We start from the raw sequence: 18,265 nt of genomic DNA on the forward strand, positions 1-18,265 counted from the left end.
CTACAGGAATTTGACAAGAAACAAATATTTTCGTGTTTAACAGGGATCTACCTAGCATAGACTAGTATTTTCATATGAAGCTTTATACCAAATACAGAAAGCCCTTACTTGTAGTTCTCGCAAGAAATCCATTATACATAAACATTATACGTAATAATATATAGACATGACAGATGTTCAAGATAATAATAAAAAAACTAGATACATATAGGAACATTCATAATAACATAATAATGCAAAATATATCAGCCAAATATTTTTAACAAAAACGTTTGAATATGTTGCGTTTGGTACTTAAAACTAAGTAAAAGGACAAATTTACATAATTGACAGCATGGTAATTTCAAACACAAAAAAACAACAACATCATAATAGGATAAAACTTTCTGATAATAACAGCTACCTGTAGTTTCTTTTAGTTAATTTATTCCGTAAACAATGATGAAAAATGGAAAATCATGAAAATAGGGTATTTCAAAGGGGCGTTGTTAAAAAAAGGAGCTCAATATGATCTTTATTCCGATTGGTTTACTTCATCTTTATTGAAAGCACAAAAAAAAATTAAGTTGTGATTCTGTGATTTTTTTCACGATAAAAGCCTAAAAATAGGTAAACAATGATGAAAAATGGAAAATCATGAAAATAGGGTATTTCAAAGGGGTGTTGTTAAAAAAAAGGAGCTCACTTTGATCTTTTTCTTCACTCAATATTTTTTTTTTCTGACAGTATAAACCAAAAAAAATCATGATCGGAAAAACAAAATAATTCAAGAAATGTTTGGCTCCTCTGGTTGATAAAAATGTAGTGTTCTAACATCATATATCAATAGTTACCTTGTGCATTTTTGTCATCAGCCTCATTCAGTTTTGTTACAACAAGATAAATTGCATCTTGGGACAGAAATGTTTGGTGTGTGTGGTAAAATTCTTCATCACCAGCAAAATCCCATAATAAAAAGTTGACATACTCCTCTTTGTCATGTAAATCAACTTTAAATTTGTTCATCATGGAATTGATATCCTTATATGCTTTTGCTAATGGTAGGTTTTGTTGCTGTTGATGGTTAGTATTGGTTTCTTTGGACTTTGGTTTATCTTGAGTGACTATTGGAGGTTTCATTTTTTCTTGTTGCTGAGAAAACGTCTTTGAATCCTTTGATTCATCAACACGACTGTACAAAATGGTTATGTGGGTATTGTCTTCAACAGTTTTATGAGCTCCATTGGAATGTTTAACTTCAGTGTTTTCTAAGTTTTTTTCTGTATAATCAATGGCTACTAGGCATTTAATTTGAGTGTCTTCTGGTGGTTCTTCTTTATATTCAGTGCCTACTGGATGTTTTAGTTTTGTAGGCTGAGACATTGATAAAGGTTCCTTTGATTCATCAAAATCTTTCGGTGAAGTGGTGTCCTTAACGGTATTGTGGGCTGCTTTTTCAGTACTGGCTAGGCTATTCTTATTGGCTAGTTTTTCTTCGTATGGTTTTAATAATCTAGCATGAAGTTCAGTTTCTCTATAATTGTCTATAATAAAATAAAATTCAACTACTATATTTTGCCTTTAAAACGTGTTAAAAAGATATGAGATGAACTATTCGTGTTTTTTTTTTAAAGAAATATGTATATGAGGACACCAATACTTTATCTCAAGCTTTGAAATATTCCAATTCAAAAAGGAACACAACTATATAACAGAAAACGACTTATAGCACTAATTAAGGTCTTTCCCCTACGCGAGGAAAGACCTTATTGTTTTTCTAATGTTTTTTTCTTCTTTTTTTTTCTTTTTTTTCTTCCAACATTTTTTTGACATGCCCGCCCCTTCATTCTGTTAAAGTTACCAAGACCAATATGGACCATTGATAGACCTCATCATGCAGTATTACCAAATGACCCTATTAAGGATTTCATCATCCTCTTTAGAAGTTATCTCCCTTTTATTGTTTTTTTTCAACACGGCACCCCCTCGTTGTTTTTTAAGATATCATGACGTTATTTGGACAATAGGTACATCTTATCATGATTTATTACCATATGAGGTTGAATAGAATTTCATTGTTCCCTATGAGAGTTATATCCCCTTCAAACAATTTCTTTCCTTTGCATTTTTCTCTAAAAGTATGAGAGATAGAATCGATTTGAAAACGGCAACATGTACAGGAACAGATGGCAATGTTAATGAACATATACAATCATTTTGTTATTAACCCTTATAAGGAGTTATTCCCCTTGAAACATTGTGTACAATTTTAGAAAAATTGTATTTCCAGAACCGGAAGTCGTAGAGACTTGGGACCTTCACCAATAATCTTTAATTCATGTGACCTTTAATATGCACCCAAGGTCAAAGGTCACAGAGTGCAAAAACTAGAGGCTCTAAAGAGCCTGTGTCGCTCACCTTGGTCTATGTGCATATTAAACAAAGGACACAAATGGATTCATGACAAAATTGTATGTTGGTGATGGTGATGTGTTTGAAGTTCTTACTTTATTGAAAGATTTTGCTTCTTACAATTATATCTATAATGAATTTTGCTCATTAGTAACAGAGAACTATATTTGGTAAAAATTTACATAAATTTACCAAATTAATGAAAATTGTTAAAAATTGACTATAAAGGGCAATAACTCCTTAAGGGGTCAATTGACCATTTAGGTCATGTTGACTTATTTGTAGATCTTACTTTGCTGAACATTATTGCTGTTTACAGTTTATCGCTATCTATAATAGTATTCAAGATAACCAAAAACGGCAAAATTTCTTTAAAAATTACCAATTGGAGGACAGCAACCCAACAACCAGTTGTCCAATTCATCTGAAAAATTCAGGGCAGATAGATATTGACATGATTAACAATTTAACTACTTGTCAGATTTGCTCTAAATGCTTTGGTTTCATAGTTATAAGCCAAAAACTGCATTTTACCCCTATGTTCTATTTTTAGCAGTGGCGGCCATCTTGGTTGAATGGCCAGGTCATCGGACATATTTTTCAAAATAGATACCCCAAAGATGATTTTGGCCTAGTAGTTTCAGTGGAGATTTTTGTAAAAGATTACTTAGATTTATGAAAAATGGTTAAAAATTGACTATAAAGGGCAATAACTCCTAAAGGGGTCAACTGACCATTTCGGTCATGTTGACTTATTTGTAAATCTAACTTTGCTGAACATTATTGATGTTTACAGTTTATCTTTATCTATAATAATATTCAAGATAATAACCAAAAACAGCAAAATTTTCTCAAAATTACCAATTCAGGGGCAGCAACCCAACAACGGGTTGACCGATTCAACTGAAAATTTCAGGGCAGATAGATGTTGACCTGATAAACATTTTTATCCCATGTAAGATTTCCTCAATATGCTTTGGTTTTTGAGTTATAAGCCAAAAACTGCATTTTACCCCTATGTTCTATTTTTAGCCGTGACGGCCATCTTGGTTGGTTGACCGGGTCACGCCACACATTTTTGAAACTAAATACCCTAATGATGATTTTGGCCAAGTTTGGTTAAATTTGGCCCAGTAGTTTCAGAGGAGAAGATTATTGTAAAACTTAACGACGACGGATGACGACGACGACGACGACGGACGACGACGTACGCCGGACGCCAAGTGATGAGAAAAGCTCACTTGGCCCTCTGGGCCAGGTGAGCTAAAACATTACGCTGCAATTTCAAGCTTACATATTAGGAAAACGATAAGACTTTGCTGCATACATACAGCGTATAAAATGTTCCTCTCGACAAGCTCTACATTTTATACAAAAGCCCAAAAATGTCCGACCGTCTGTTCAAAAGTTACAACGGGCTGATTCTTAAAAGTATAGTATTTTGTGTATATCTTTTTAAAGGTCACAGATATCAACCTACTATAAACTTCAAAGATGATCAGTAGTTTAACACCTTCAATTTGAGGTCAATGTCAGGTCATAATGAAATTTCATCTTGACCTTCACATTATAATATGACCTTGACCTTGTGATATTTGAAAGGTCAAGTGGTCCTGAGTTGAATGGTGATAGTCCCATGTCTCAATGACTTCCTGTTCTCAAGTTTGGTATTGCATCATATATTTGATGATTAATTGTAACCTAGGTGAACTTTGAAATTGTCCCAATTTTTTTTTTCTTTAATGTTGTCCTTTAACTGTAGATCATTTACCATTTAACAGATTTGAGATATCTATTGTCGTTTTAGAGATAATGCAGTTTGAAATTTTGCGAGTGGCGGCATGTATTTCTGAATCAACAACAGCTTACCACTTAAAATGTTTAAGAAATTGAAGAGGTTCACATAGTTATATGTTTGACCAAATACCAAAAACATTCAATGGAAAAAAACACCAAAAAACCATTTTGAAATTTTCATGTTTTGCATTGACTTTGTAAATTTCATAACTTCTATTTATATCGTTGATATTGCATCATTTTTGACACTTTGTCAAATGGGGTCAACTGATATATCAAATTGAAGGTCTTAATAAACTCTGCTTAAAAATGAAAATTTTAAATCTCTTTTTCATTCCAGGGGGAAGGGTGGGGGTCATTTAGTGCAAAAATTCAAATTTCTTAGATGGTAAGGTTGTCGCATATCAAATGAAAGAACATAAAGCGTACATTTCAAATTTCAAATTGACGTCCCCCAAAAATTGTTTGGATGTGGTCATTGAGTGCAAAAAAAAAAACTTTTACTATAGGGTTGTTGTTTATCAAATAAAAGGTCATGATGTGTACATTTGAAATATCAAATTCCCGACCTCCAAAATTTAGTTGGATGGGGTTATTAAGTGCAAAAATCAAACTTTCTAGAACATGGCGTTGTCGCATATCAAATGAAAGCTCATCTATCCTGTGTTACATATATCATACTTCCGATCTCAAAAATGTAGTCAGATGAGGTCATTAAGTGTAAAAAGTGAAAAGTTTCAGAAGGTATGCCTGTCGTATATCAAACGAAAGGTCGTACAAAGTACATTACGAAAACATCACTTTTACAGGAAAGACCTTTCAATTGTTTTACAAACAATTGAGATACTAGTTCGAACTTTGATTTTGTGTTGTGTATGAGTTTCCTAAAATTTGCATGATGCACACTTAAGTTGTAAGTCAACACTTAAAGATTTGAAACAATGCAATGTTTTCAAAGTCATAAAGAACGTCAATTGACTAATTTCCAAATGCGATTTTTGGTTCTTAGCATTGTGTATATGTTTCGTAAAATTTGTAATAGGCAAACTTAAGTTAAAAACAGAAAAGAAAGAAACAAGTGAAACTGCGAGCTACTGCTCACTGATGATACCCCCGCCGCAAGTGGATAATATTAATAGTGTAAAAATATGCAAGTGTTCGGTAAACAGGAAGTTGTCGAGTGATGAATCTGAAAACGCATCACACGGTGTAGCTGACTTATATAAATCCTGAAACCAAATTTCAGAAATCCTTGTATTGTAGTTCCTGAGAAAAATGTGACGAAAATTTTCAACTTGGCTATCATGTGTAAAATCAGACAAGTGTTCGGTAAACAGGAAGTTGTCAAGTGATGAATCTGAAAACGCATCACACGGTATGGCTGACATTTATAAATGTTGATACCAAATTACAGAAAGGGTGGATGTGTAGTTCCTGAGAAAAATGTGACAAAAGTTTCATGGGACGGACTGACTGACGGACTGATGGACGGACTGACGGACGGACTGACAGACAGAGGTAAAACAGTATACCCCCCCCCCCCTTTTTTAAAGCGGGGGTATAATTACAATATTCCATGTAATAATGGAATAACTATAGAATGGTAAGTAACTCCCTACCTAAATTTAAACTCAGTGTGCAAGTTTTGGTTTATGAATTTTGTAAGATTTGGATGACAATTACCTAAGTTAAATGCAGAAACTCAAATGGGAAAATCAAAACCCGATCTAGGTGTCCAAAATTCGTTCGATTCAATGAAGGTTAAGCAAAGTTATTTATGACTGAAAAACTGTAACCTCAAATTGATAATGAATGCTAAATGTAAGTCTAGTTACAAGGAAAATTTTTGCTCTGGATACATTGTACTGTATTTTGGTCATTAGCCTGTGTCCAATTTTCTTTATTTAAGTTTTGCACTAATACATTATAGTATGCAGTTTTTTTTGGTACGACAAAAAAGAAAATATTTGATTGAGGGTAGGGAATCTCACTCTTTTACAAGATATCTCAACATTTGCATATGAGAGGTGAAATATATGGTTTCGGGGAAGGGATCGATCTCAATCCTTTACAAGATTCTTGAGCTTCTTAGATAGAAGCAGTTTAATCCTTGGTGACCCATTCTATGTTTCATTTTATTTTTCTTGTCATGTTTAATATGTTCCGTCTCTTTTATTACATCAAAGCGCTGTAAGCACTGCAGGCAGTTCACCAAAAACAAAGGCAAACATAATTATGATAACTGGCAATGTTGCTTCAATATTTTTTTAAAGATTTAAAAGAACAAACATTAAACATTAATATATAATTGTACATTTATGTTCATTTAATCAATTAATCATTAAGGCAAATAATTCATATTTTATCAAGGTTTTCAATAGCAACGCATATATCAATTATATTTTTTTTCGTGGTCATGAGTCTTGAGTCAGCTGTGGTACACATTAGCAATGATTGCAGTTCTTCTGGTTGATCGTAATTGTTAGTATTAGTTGACTGTTAGTAGTTCAAGTTGACTTTAGTACGAGCTTGTAAAAGTATGAATGGACTTGCTTCCCTAGAAAAAAACTGAGTTTGTGTTCTACGTCAGTACAAAAGTTATGAGACACAAATCAGACAAATGTTTACTACTACAGGGATCAATGGTGAGGTCTGACTGACCTGTCCATAGTAAATGTAAATGACTCCCACCTTCACCCCAATTGTTATATTGTCCCATACATGAATATATATGGTTTAGGGGTGGGGATCTTGACCGTTTTCAAGTTATCAAACAGGAGGGGTGGGATGACCCACAGGGACTCCCCATATATTTCATTTGATTTATTATATTGTCCCATACATGAATATATATGGTATAGGGGTGGGGATCTCCACTGTTTCAAAGTTCCCAAACAGGAGGAGTGGGGTGACCCCAGGGACCCCCCTGTATTTCATTTGATTGGTTATATTTTCCCATACATGAATAAATATGGTTGAGGGGTGGGGATTTTGACTGTTTCCAAGTTCTAAAGCAGGAGGTGGTGGGTGACCCTAGGGACTTCACCTATATTTCATTTGATTAGTTATATAGTCCCATACATTAATGTATATGGTTGAGAGGTGGGGATCTCATCCGTTTCAAAGTTATCAAACAGGAGGGGGTAGAGTGCCCCAAAGGACTCCACATACATATCATATGATTTGCTTACATTCAGCTATCATATAATCTAGTTGCACTACATGTGTAAAATAAGAAACTTCCAGCTATTTTAACTGACCCATCAAAATTGAGAAGAAAAAAATACCCATTGAAATTGCAGTTATATGTTTAAAAGCATCTAACTTGCTTTACCAACATTTATCACTGATAAAGAAAATTGATACTGTCAACAGGACCATATATATTGTTAGATATACTGTTCCCAGCTGTCACAAAGACTCACATTGTATTGGATTATGACATTAAATTTTGTCAAAAAGTAATTTTGAGTTTCAGTACAAAATATTTTCTGTTTTTTCATTATTTTACATATATCTTTTGGTTTCAATTCTAGTGTATATTTATTTACCATTCAAAGATGTATTTTGTCATCTGCCTGATTTTTTTAAAAGTTGATCACCAAAATCCGGAATTATCCATATCCGCTTCCGGAATCGGATCCAATATTGTAATTTTCTTCTCACGTCAGCCATTTTCTTTATGTTATGTTTGTCAGATACAATTTTGCTCGAATTTACACATTATTTGTCGGCGATTTTCTGTATAAAGCTAGCGGTTGAACAAAATGAACATCGCTGTCATGAATAATAATGCTAAAAACAAGTTTTGAGATCGTTTGTTAGTAGACTTTGGTAAAAAGGTTTGCAAAGTTATTTTTTATTTTCTCTCAAGTAGGGCATGTCGAGCGTAGCTAGTAACCAAGTCGAAAGTCCGACTGCAAAAGTGGAAGGTCGCAGACCTCGGACAACCGCTAATTTGAACCCCTGTCTCCAAATTGAAAAGATACAAAAATTTCGTCTTATAATTTAAAATTGCCGCCAACAGCATGAACAGTGGAACTTATTTTAAGACTACTGACGAAATTGACTACGTATTGACGACAAACAATATTCCTACGACTTTTGCCATTTGGGAAATCTAAACTACTTGTCTTTAGAGATTTTCGGCGATTAAACATTTCATACATTTGTTCTTTGACAGCTTAGCTAAAATCTCAGGGGATAACAAATTACATAAAGATTCCTAATGTGCCCTACTTCCTATGTGCAACTTCAAAACTTTTGGATAAACCGACGATCATTTAAGGTTTTTCTGGTCATATTTTTTGTTATCAAGAATTAATAGTATCAAAAAACTGTCCAATTAGTTATAAATAACATAACATCCAGCTAGATAATAACAATGGCACATATTTCAGCATTTATTGGGTAGAACACAAATCTAGGAGGCTGGCATAAGGCAGCTTAACTGCCTAAAATACAACGTTTCAAGTCAAAGTCAAAGGTCATTGAATTGGTTACCATTGACCCTTTAGCCATGTAATCCTAGGATCAGAATTGATGACCTCATATCACGTAATAATCCCAAGTAAAAATCATTTAAACATGAAAATAAAAGTGTCATAATAGGATTCTACTGTGAACACTTATCTTCTATTTGGCTTCTTTAAGAATCTCTTAATACATTGCCATGGACAAACAATGCACCAAATACACAACATACATTAAATTCTAACATACTCTTGAACCTGAGGTACATCTGGCTTACACTTAATTTTTAGGACTACTGTTCACACGTTCAAGAGAAAATAAAATGGTTAAAAGAAGAAGATTTCAAATTATTATACTACAGATAATGCACAAAAAACACAACAGGCATTAAGTTTTAAAATACCCTTGAACCTGAAAAACATCTTAACTTACATTAAGTTTTTTAGTCCGGCAGCTACAAGCATATTTCAGACGAATTGTGCACAACCTGCTACAAGCATGAAATTTGGCATAGACCTTCCTCAACTATTACTCTTTTATTTCAGATAGGGAGGCATTTGAAAACCAGATGCTCCGCAGGGCGTAGCTTTATACGACCGCAGAGGTTGAACCCTGAACGGTTGGGGCAAGTATGGACACAACATTCAAGCTGGATTCAGCTCTAAATTTGGATTGTGATTAAATAGTTGACACAGCATAGGTTTCTGACACAGAATGAATGTGTTCTAATGAACTTAAAATTTTTGTTTTCTCTTAGAGCAATTCACTATGCTGTTGAATATTAATCCTCTCAAAAAAATGTTTGAAGAAATTTTCTTTTTTATTTATGAAATTTCAAATGAGAAAAATTGAACCCAATTTTTTTAATCACATCCCCCTTTCCCTTATTCCAAAACTAATCTCAATTAAAATTTCTAACAGAGTTTGCAACAATAACTACTCATTTAAATACATCATAAAATATTAAGATGTAAAAAAACTGCTTGTTATCACTGAATGGTAAAGATTATTTTAATTTATCAGTTGGTAGTAAAAAGTGAATATACATTGTATATTGTATATAACAAAGATTTAAGTTGATTCTGGACAAAGAAAGATAACTCCAATTAAAAAAAAATCTTGCTATTGCACAATATTTTGCAATTAGATATTTCTTGCTTACTATTCTGGACAAAGAAAGATAACTCTAATTAAAAAAAAATTTGCTATTTCACAATATTGTGCAATTAGATATTTCTTGCCATTGCGCAATACTGTGCAATTGAAAAGACTTGCTATTGCACAATACTTAATATAATAATTTTAGATCCTGATTTGGACCAACTTGAAAACTGGGCCCATAATAAAAAAATCTAAGTACATATTTGGATTCAGCATATCAAAGAACCCCAAGATTTCAATTTTTGTTAAAATCAGACTAAGTTTAATTTTGGACCCTTTGGACTTTAGTGTAGACCAATTTGAAAACAGGACCAACCAGATGCTCCGCAGGGCGTAGCTTTATACGACCGCAGAGGTTGAACCCTGAACAGTTGGGGCAAGTATGGACACAACATTCAAGCTGGATTCAGCTCTAAATTTGGATTGTGATTAAATAGTTGACACAGCATAGGTTTCTGACACAGAATGAATGTGTTCTAATGAACTTAAAATTTTTGTTTTCTCTTAGAGCAATTCACTATGTTGTTGAATATTAATCCTCTCAAAAAAATGTTTGAAGAAATTTTCTTTTTTATTTATGAAATTTCAAATGAGAAAAATTGAACCCAATTTTTTTAATCACATTCCCCTTTCCCTTATTCCAAAACTAATCTCAATTAAAATTTCTAATGGAGTTTGCAACAATAACTACTCATTTAAATACATCATAAAATATTAAGAAGTAAAAAAAACTGCTTGTTATCACTGAATGGTAAAGATTATTTTAATTTATCAGTTGGTAGTAAAAAGTGAATATACATTGTATTGTATATAACAAAGATTTAAGTTGATTCTGGACAAATAAAGATAACTCCAATTAAAAAAAATCTTGCTATTGCACAATATTTTGCAATTAGATATTTCTTGCTTACTATTCTGGACAAAGAAAGATAACTCTAATTAAAAAAAAATTAGCTATTTCACAATATTGTGCAATTAGATATTTCTTGCCATTGCGCAATACTGTGCAATTGAAAAGACTTGCTATTGCACAATACTTAATATAATAATTTTGGATCCTGATTTGGACCAACTTGAAAACTGGGCCCATAATAAAAAATCTAAGTACATTTTTGGATTCAGCATATCAAAGAACCCCAAGATTTCAATTTTTGTTAAAATCAGACTAAGTTTAATTTTGGACCCTTTGGACTTTAGTGTAGACCAATTTGAAAACAGGACCAAAAATGAAGAATCTACATACACAGTTAGATTTGGTATATCAAAGAACCCCATTTATTCAATTTTTGATGAAATCAAACAAAGTTTAATTTTGGACCCCGATTTGGACCAACTTGAAAACTGGGCCAATAATCAAGAATCTAAGTACATTTTTAGATTCAGCATATCAAAGAACCTAACTGATTCATTTTTTGTCAAAATCAAACTAAGTTTAATTTTGGACCCTTTGGACCTTAATGTAGACCAATTTGAAAAGGGGACCAAAGGTTAAGAATCTACATACACAGTCATGACAGTTAGATTCGGCATATCAAAGAACCCCAATTATTCAATTTTGATGAAATCAAACAAAGTTTAATTTTGGACCCTTTGGGCCCCTTATTCTGTTGGGACCAAAACTCCCAAAATCAATACCAACCTTCCTTTTATGGTCATAAACCTTGTGTTTAAATTTCATAGATTTCTATTTACTTATACTAACGTTATGGTGCGAAAACCAAGAAAAATGCTTATTTGGGTCCCTTTTTGGCCCCTAATTCCTAAACTGTTGGGACCTAAACTCCCAAAATCAATACCAACCTTCCTTTTGTAGTCATTAACATTGTGTTTAAATTTCATTGATTTCTATTTACTTAAACTAAAGTTATTGTGCGGAAACCAAGAATAATGCTTATTTGGGCCCTTTTTTGGCCCCTAATTCCTAAACTGTTGAAACCAAAACTCCCAAAATCAATCCCAACCGTTCTTTTGTGGTCATAAACCTTGTGTCAAAATTTCATAGATTTCTATTAACTTAAACTAAAGTTATAGTGCGAAAACCAAGAAAATGCTTATTTGGGCCCTTTTTGGCCCCTAATTCCTAAAATGTTGGGACCAAAACTCCCAAAATCAATACCAACCTTCCTTTTGTGGTCATAAACCTTGTGTTAAAATTTCATAGATTTCCATTCACTTTTACTAAAGTTAGAGTGCGAAAACTAAAAGTATTCGGACGCAGGACGACGACGACGACGACGACGACGACGACGACGCCGACGCCAACGTGATAGCAATATACGACGAAAAATTTTTCAAATTTTGCGGTCGTATAAAAATGAAGAATCTACATACACAGTTAGATTTGGTATATCAAAGAACCCCATTTATTCAATTTTTGATGAAATCAAACAAAGTTTAATTTTGGACCCCGATTTGGACCAACTTGAAAACTGGGCCAATAATCAAGAATCTAAGTACATTTTTAGATTCAGCATATCAAAGAACCTAACTGATTCATTTTTTGTCAAAATCAAACTAAGTTTAATTTTGGACCCTTTGGACCTTAATGTAGACCAATTTAAAAACGGGACCAAAAGTTAAGAATCTACATACACAGTCATGACAGTTAGATTCGGCATATCAAAGAACCCCAATTATTCAATTTTGATGAAATCAAACAAAGTTTAATTTTGGACCCCTTATTCTGTTGGGACCAAAACTCCCAAAATCAATACCAACCTTCCTTTTATGGTCATAAACCTTGTGTTTAAATTTCATAGATTTCTATTTACTTAAACTAAAGTTATTGTGCGAAAACCAAGAATAATGCTTATTTGGGCCCTTTTTTGGCCCCTAATTCCTAAACTGTTGAAACCAAAACTCCCAAAATCAATACCAACCTTCCTTTTGTGGTCATAAACCTTGTGTTAAAATTTCATAGATTTCCATTCACTTTTACTAAAGTTAGAGTGCGAAAACTAAAAGTATTCGGACGACGACGACGACGACGACGACGCCGACGCCAACGTGATAGCAATATACGACGAAATTTTTTTCAAATTTTGCGGTCGTATAATAAAAATAGAAAATGACATCATAGTCATGTCTGGCAAATGTCCAACATACATTATCTAAAAACATTTTAGATAAGATGAGGAAAAAAAGCTTCATCAGCAACATTTTATATTGGCAAATTTCCATTGAAGTTATTTACATAAAGTTATTGGCAAATAAAAATAGAAAATGACATCAGTCATGTCTGGCAAATTTCCAACATATATTATCAACTACTATTCTATACAAAGAAAGATAACTCCAATTGAAAATTAATTGCTATTGCACAATATTGTGCAATTAGATATTTCTTGCTATTGTGCAATACTGTGCAATTGAAAATTTCTTGCTATTGCACAATACTTGATATGGAATCCTGATTTGGACCAACTTGAAAACTGGGCCCATAATCAAAAATCAAAGTACATATTTAGATAAAGCATATCAAATAAGCCCAAGAATTTAATTTTTGTTAAAATCAAACTTAGTTTAATTTTAGACCCTTTGGACCTTAATGTAGACCATTTGAAAACTGGACCAAAAATTAAGAATCTACATACACAGTTAGATTTGGCATATCAAAGAACCCATTTATTCAATTTTTGATGAACAAAGTTTAATTTTGGACCCCGATTTGGACCAACTTGAAAACTGGGCCAATAATCAAGAATCTAAGTACATTTTTAGATTCAGCATATCAAAGAACCTAACTGATTCATTTTTTGTCAAAATCAAACTAAGTTTAATTTTGGACCCTTTGGACCTTAATGTAGACCAATTTGAAAACGGGACCAAAAATTAAGAATCTGCATACACAGTTAGATTCGGCATAGCAAAGAACCCCAATTATTCAATTTTTGATGAAATCAAACAAAGTTTAATTTGGACCCTTTGGGCCCTTTATTCCTAAACTGTTGGGACCAAAACTCCCAAAATCAATACCAACCTTCCTTTTATGGTCATAAACCTTGTGTTTAAATTTCATAGATTTCTATTTACTTAAACTAAAGTTATTGTGCGAAAACCAAGAATAATGCTTATTTGGGCCCTTTTTTTGCCCCTAATTCCTAAACTGTTGGAACCAAAACTCCCAAAATCAATCCCAACCTTTCTTTTGTGGTCATAAACCTTGTGTCAAAATTTCATAGATTTCTATTAACTTAAACTAAAGTTATAGTGCGAAAACAAAGAAAATGCTTATTTGGGCCCTTTTTGGCCCCTTATTCCTAAAATGTTGGGACCAAAACTCCCAAAATCAATCCCAACCTTCCTTTTGTGGTCATAAACCTTATGTTAAAATTTCATAGATTTCTATTCACTTTTACTAAAGTTAGAGAGCGAAAACTAAAAGTATTCGGACGACGGACGACGACGCCGACGCCAACGTGATAGCAATATACGACGAAAAATTTTTCAAATTTTGCGGTCGTATAAAAATGTCTAACTTCCGGTAACATCCAAAATGACAGACATCATACTTTAATCGGCCCAATATCGAAGACTAGTATGTGAAAAGGTATTATTAGCATGCTGCTATAATAATTTTTGGCACAAACCTTTGTTATGTACTACTTTTTGATATATTATATAGATCAGTTGTTTTTAAAAACCCTACTTCCAGTAAAATCCAACATGGCAGCAATTGTACTAAAATAAGCTTATTTTTAGGGGGGTTATTGAAATGTGTTTTTACGTATTGTTACTATCATTAAACTGTGCAAGAACCTTTCTTTGATGCTTCTAAGGGATACAATGTATAAGACATACGTCTTAAAATCCTTACTTCCGGTAATATTCAAAATGGCGGACATAGAAATATTATTTTTTTATTTTCATATTCAACTTCTTTTCAAAATGTGAAGAAAGTGTGTTCTTGTCATTAAATTTTTGGCTTTCAGTTATCCTCTCAACCATAAATCATGTTCTGTAGTTGATATTTAAATACAAAGTTAACACTTCCGGTAAAAAAAAAAACAATATGGCGTAAATGTCAAAAGATGAGTCCTCTATCCATATCTTCGATGTAGAGTTTTGGATAGATTGATTAAAACAAAATAAAATCACTTAATTACTTAAACATATCTGGCCAAAAAAACATGTTAATTCCCAGTCACCACCACATGCACACGACGCAGGGCACGGAAGACTTGATTTTCCACATTAACGACAACCGTTGCAACCTTTCTTACATCCACAATGTGCAAGCTTCTGACAAAATGATGAGGCCTCAGAAAGAGTTTTAAAAGTGATCCTCTTTCATGTCTTTGTCCCTTCGTCATCCATTAGCACCTAGACTGGGTAGCATAAGAGCCAATTTCAAGCTCGTCCCCTAAACTCGTGTCTTGGTATATTGTACGTTTTGAATGCTGGAAAATACTAGACTAAGTTAAGGGAATAGCCTCAATTAGCCTTCCCTTTTGCGTAAATAGTTCAATTATCATTCTTTATGTTAAAGTCACATCTTCAAATGCCATCAATGTCTCCCACGCAGTCTTTTTCTCCCCTTTTCAAGCAAACAGAAAACCGTATCACAACTGGTAAATACATGGATCACAATATGTGTGTGTGATCAGTCATCGCTAGTGCATTTGAAAGGTCATTGATAGATATTTTTCCAAAGCTTTTTACCCCTCCTAAACACAATCCATAGTTCGTCCACCCCTAGATCACGGAATAGCGAAACAGTAATGACAGCATCATCAGTAAAGACTCGTTTAAGTTCGTGTTTCATTGCATCAGACACATGCACCATGATTCTAGTTTTAGCCTGTTAATGTGAATATGGTGCTTAACTTGAAATACATCACGTGGTGGTTAAGATAGAATATCCTGAACATGTGTTGAAACAACTACCATATGCATCCAAGACTTCATCTACTCTTGTAGTTTCACGGGTTTTTTTTACGGTAAGGGCAGAATACCCTATCAGCATACTCGTTATAAAACACCTTGAAACTGTAACAACAGTGGGTGTAGTCTCGGATGCGTAAATAGACAATACCGGTAGTTTGAAGGCTGCTATAAGATACAAAAGCTACATTTAGGGGAAAGGGATACATAGACGAATCCAGGTTCAAAACAAATTTCTCAAAATTGGCAAAGTTTTCTGAGAGATGACGACATTAAGAAATAACTTTTTAGTTTTTATTCACAGGAGGTTGCTCTATAGATTTTGAGGAAAAGGTAGTTGTAGCAACAAATGCTCAGGCTGTTCTGTGTTATCCACAACACAATTGTGTTTCAGATGTAGCCCCATGTTTACGTGAAGAGGCTTATACTAGAATCAAGATACATGTGTCTGATGCAGTGATACACAAACTTAACTGAGTCAGGACTCGAACAGTCGATACTAATGTTGCTGTCATTGCTGTTTCGTTATTCCGTGTCATAGGGACAGACGAACTTTTGCTTGCATTTGGAAGTGGGAAAAGCTTTAGATATATATCTATCCATGACCTTTCAAATGCACGTTTACTTGAAAGGGAACTTCGTTGTTGACACAGATGGCGTTTGAAGAAGTGACTTTATGATTTAGAATGATGATTGATCAGCCAACATCACCAGATATGGATTTGATAATGTCATTGATAATACGATACCTGGTTTTGTAGTTAAATCAAACAAACTTATCAGATGGGGTTTAAGCTTTGGAAGAGGAAAGACTTATTGAGGCTATTTGAACGACTCGGTCTAGTTTTTTTCAGCATGTAAAACGTGCAATATACCATGGCGGATGTGGATGAGTAACAGGCTTGGAATTGGTTCCTATGCTTACTAGTCCAGACGCTTATGAATAGCGAAGGGAAAAATATGATCCATTGGAACCCTTTTGGACAACTCTTTGAGAAGCCTCTTCACCTTATCAGGAGCTTGTACATTATTGATGTAAGAAACAATACCACGGTCTTAATGTAAATGAGGAAAATCAGCTCTGCGATTGTGAATAAACATGTATTTGCGGCCATGAATCAGTTATTTTAAAGATGTTTTAGTACTTTAGTGAATTTATTTTATTTTAATCGATTTATCCAAAACTCTACATCGAAGATATGGACTGAGGACTCATCTTTGAAATGTACGCCATATTGGGTTTTTTTACCGGAAGTGTTAATTTTGTATTTAAACATCAACTATAAAATATAATAAGTGGTTTAGAGGATAACTTAAAGCCAAAATTTAAATGACCAGCACAAAAAAAAAAAACCATGTTCTTTACATTTTGAAAAGAAGTTAAATATCGAAATAAAATAGTGATATTTCTATGTCCGCCATTTTGAATATTACCGGAAGTAATGGTTTAAAAGACATATGTCTTATACGTTGTGTATATTAGCAGCATCAAAGAAAGGTTCCTGCACAATTTAATGATATGATAGTAGCAATACGTCAAAACACATTTCAATCACCCTCCCTAAAAAATAAGCTTATTATAGTACAATATCCGCCATGTTGGATTTTACCGGAAGTAGGGTTTTTAAAGACATCTACCGTAATCTATATGATATATCCAAAAGTAGTACATAACAAAGGTTGTTACCAAATATCATTATAGCAGCATGATAAAAACATCTATTCACACACTAGCTTCTGAAACGGCTGATTTAAGTGTGATGTACGCCATTTTGGATTTTACCAGAAGTGAGACATTTTTTTCAAATGCCTCCCTATCTGAAATAAAAGAGTAATAGTTGAGGAAGGTCTATGCCAAATTTCATGCTTGTAGCAGGATGTGCACAATTTTTCACAAAGCTGCCGTACTATTTAGAACTGCTGAACTCACATTCATGAGAACAGAAATGAAAAAAAGAAGAGAAGACTTAAAATAATTTTACTATCGGCCTAGCCACAATCAGATGTGCATTTTGTGTTTCACATGAAGTCAAAAATGAGTTTCACCTCAGGGAAAAACTCTGATCTTACACTTCCGGAGCACCTAATTAGATCACCCCTAGTTTTTGGTGGGGTTCGTGTTGTTTATTCTTTAGTTTTCTATGTTGTGTCATTTGTACTATTGTTTGTCTGTTTGTCTTTTCATTTTTAGCCATGGCGTTGTCAGTTTATTTTCGATTTATGAGTTTGACTGTTCCTTTGGTATCTTTCGTCCCTCTTTTTTAACTCCTTGGCTAGAGATCAATCTCGCCTGAATGATGCGTGTTTCTGGTACCTTCGAAAACTATATTCAGATAGCGAAAGGAAATGAATATAAACATTAACCAGATGCTCCGCAGGGCGTAGCTTTATACGACCGCAGAGGTTGAACCCTGAACAGTTGGGGCAAGTATGGACACAACATTCAAGCTGGATTCAGCTCTAAATTTGGATTGTGATTAAATAGTTGACACAGCATAGGTTTCTGACACAGAATGAATGTGTTCTAATGAACTTAAAATTTTTGTTTTCTCTTAGAGCA

At 33.6% G+C, this 18,265-nt stretch overlaps 1 protein-coding gene across 1 annotated transcript in view; it reads right to left on the reverse strand.

Moving 5' to 3' along the window:
• Positions 1-18,265, reverse strand: part of LOC143054241 (uncharacterized) — a 78,596-nt gene that overhangs the window by 17,584 nt on the left and 42,747 nt on the right. Inside the window, exon 8 of the mRNA XM_076227170.1 lies at positions 834-1,523. Coding sequence (XP_076083285.1) covers positions 834-1,523 — 690 coding nt within the window. The remainder of the gene's footprint in view (positions 1-833; positions 1,524-18,265) is intronic.

This window comes from Mytilus galloprovincialis, chromosome 12 (genome assembly GCF_965363235.1).
Source record: "Mytilus galloprovincialis chromosome 12, xbMytGall1.hap1.1, whole genome shotgun sequence".
NCBI classification, from domain to species: domain Eukaryota; kingdom Metazoa; phylum Mollusca; class Bivalvia; order Mytilida; family Mytilidae; genus Mytilus; species Mytilus galloprovincialis.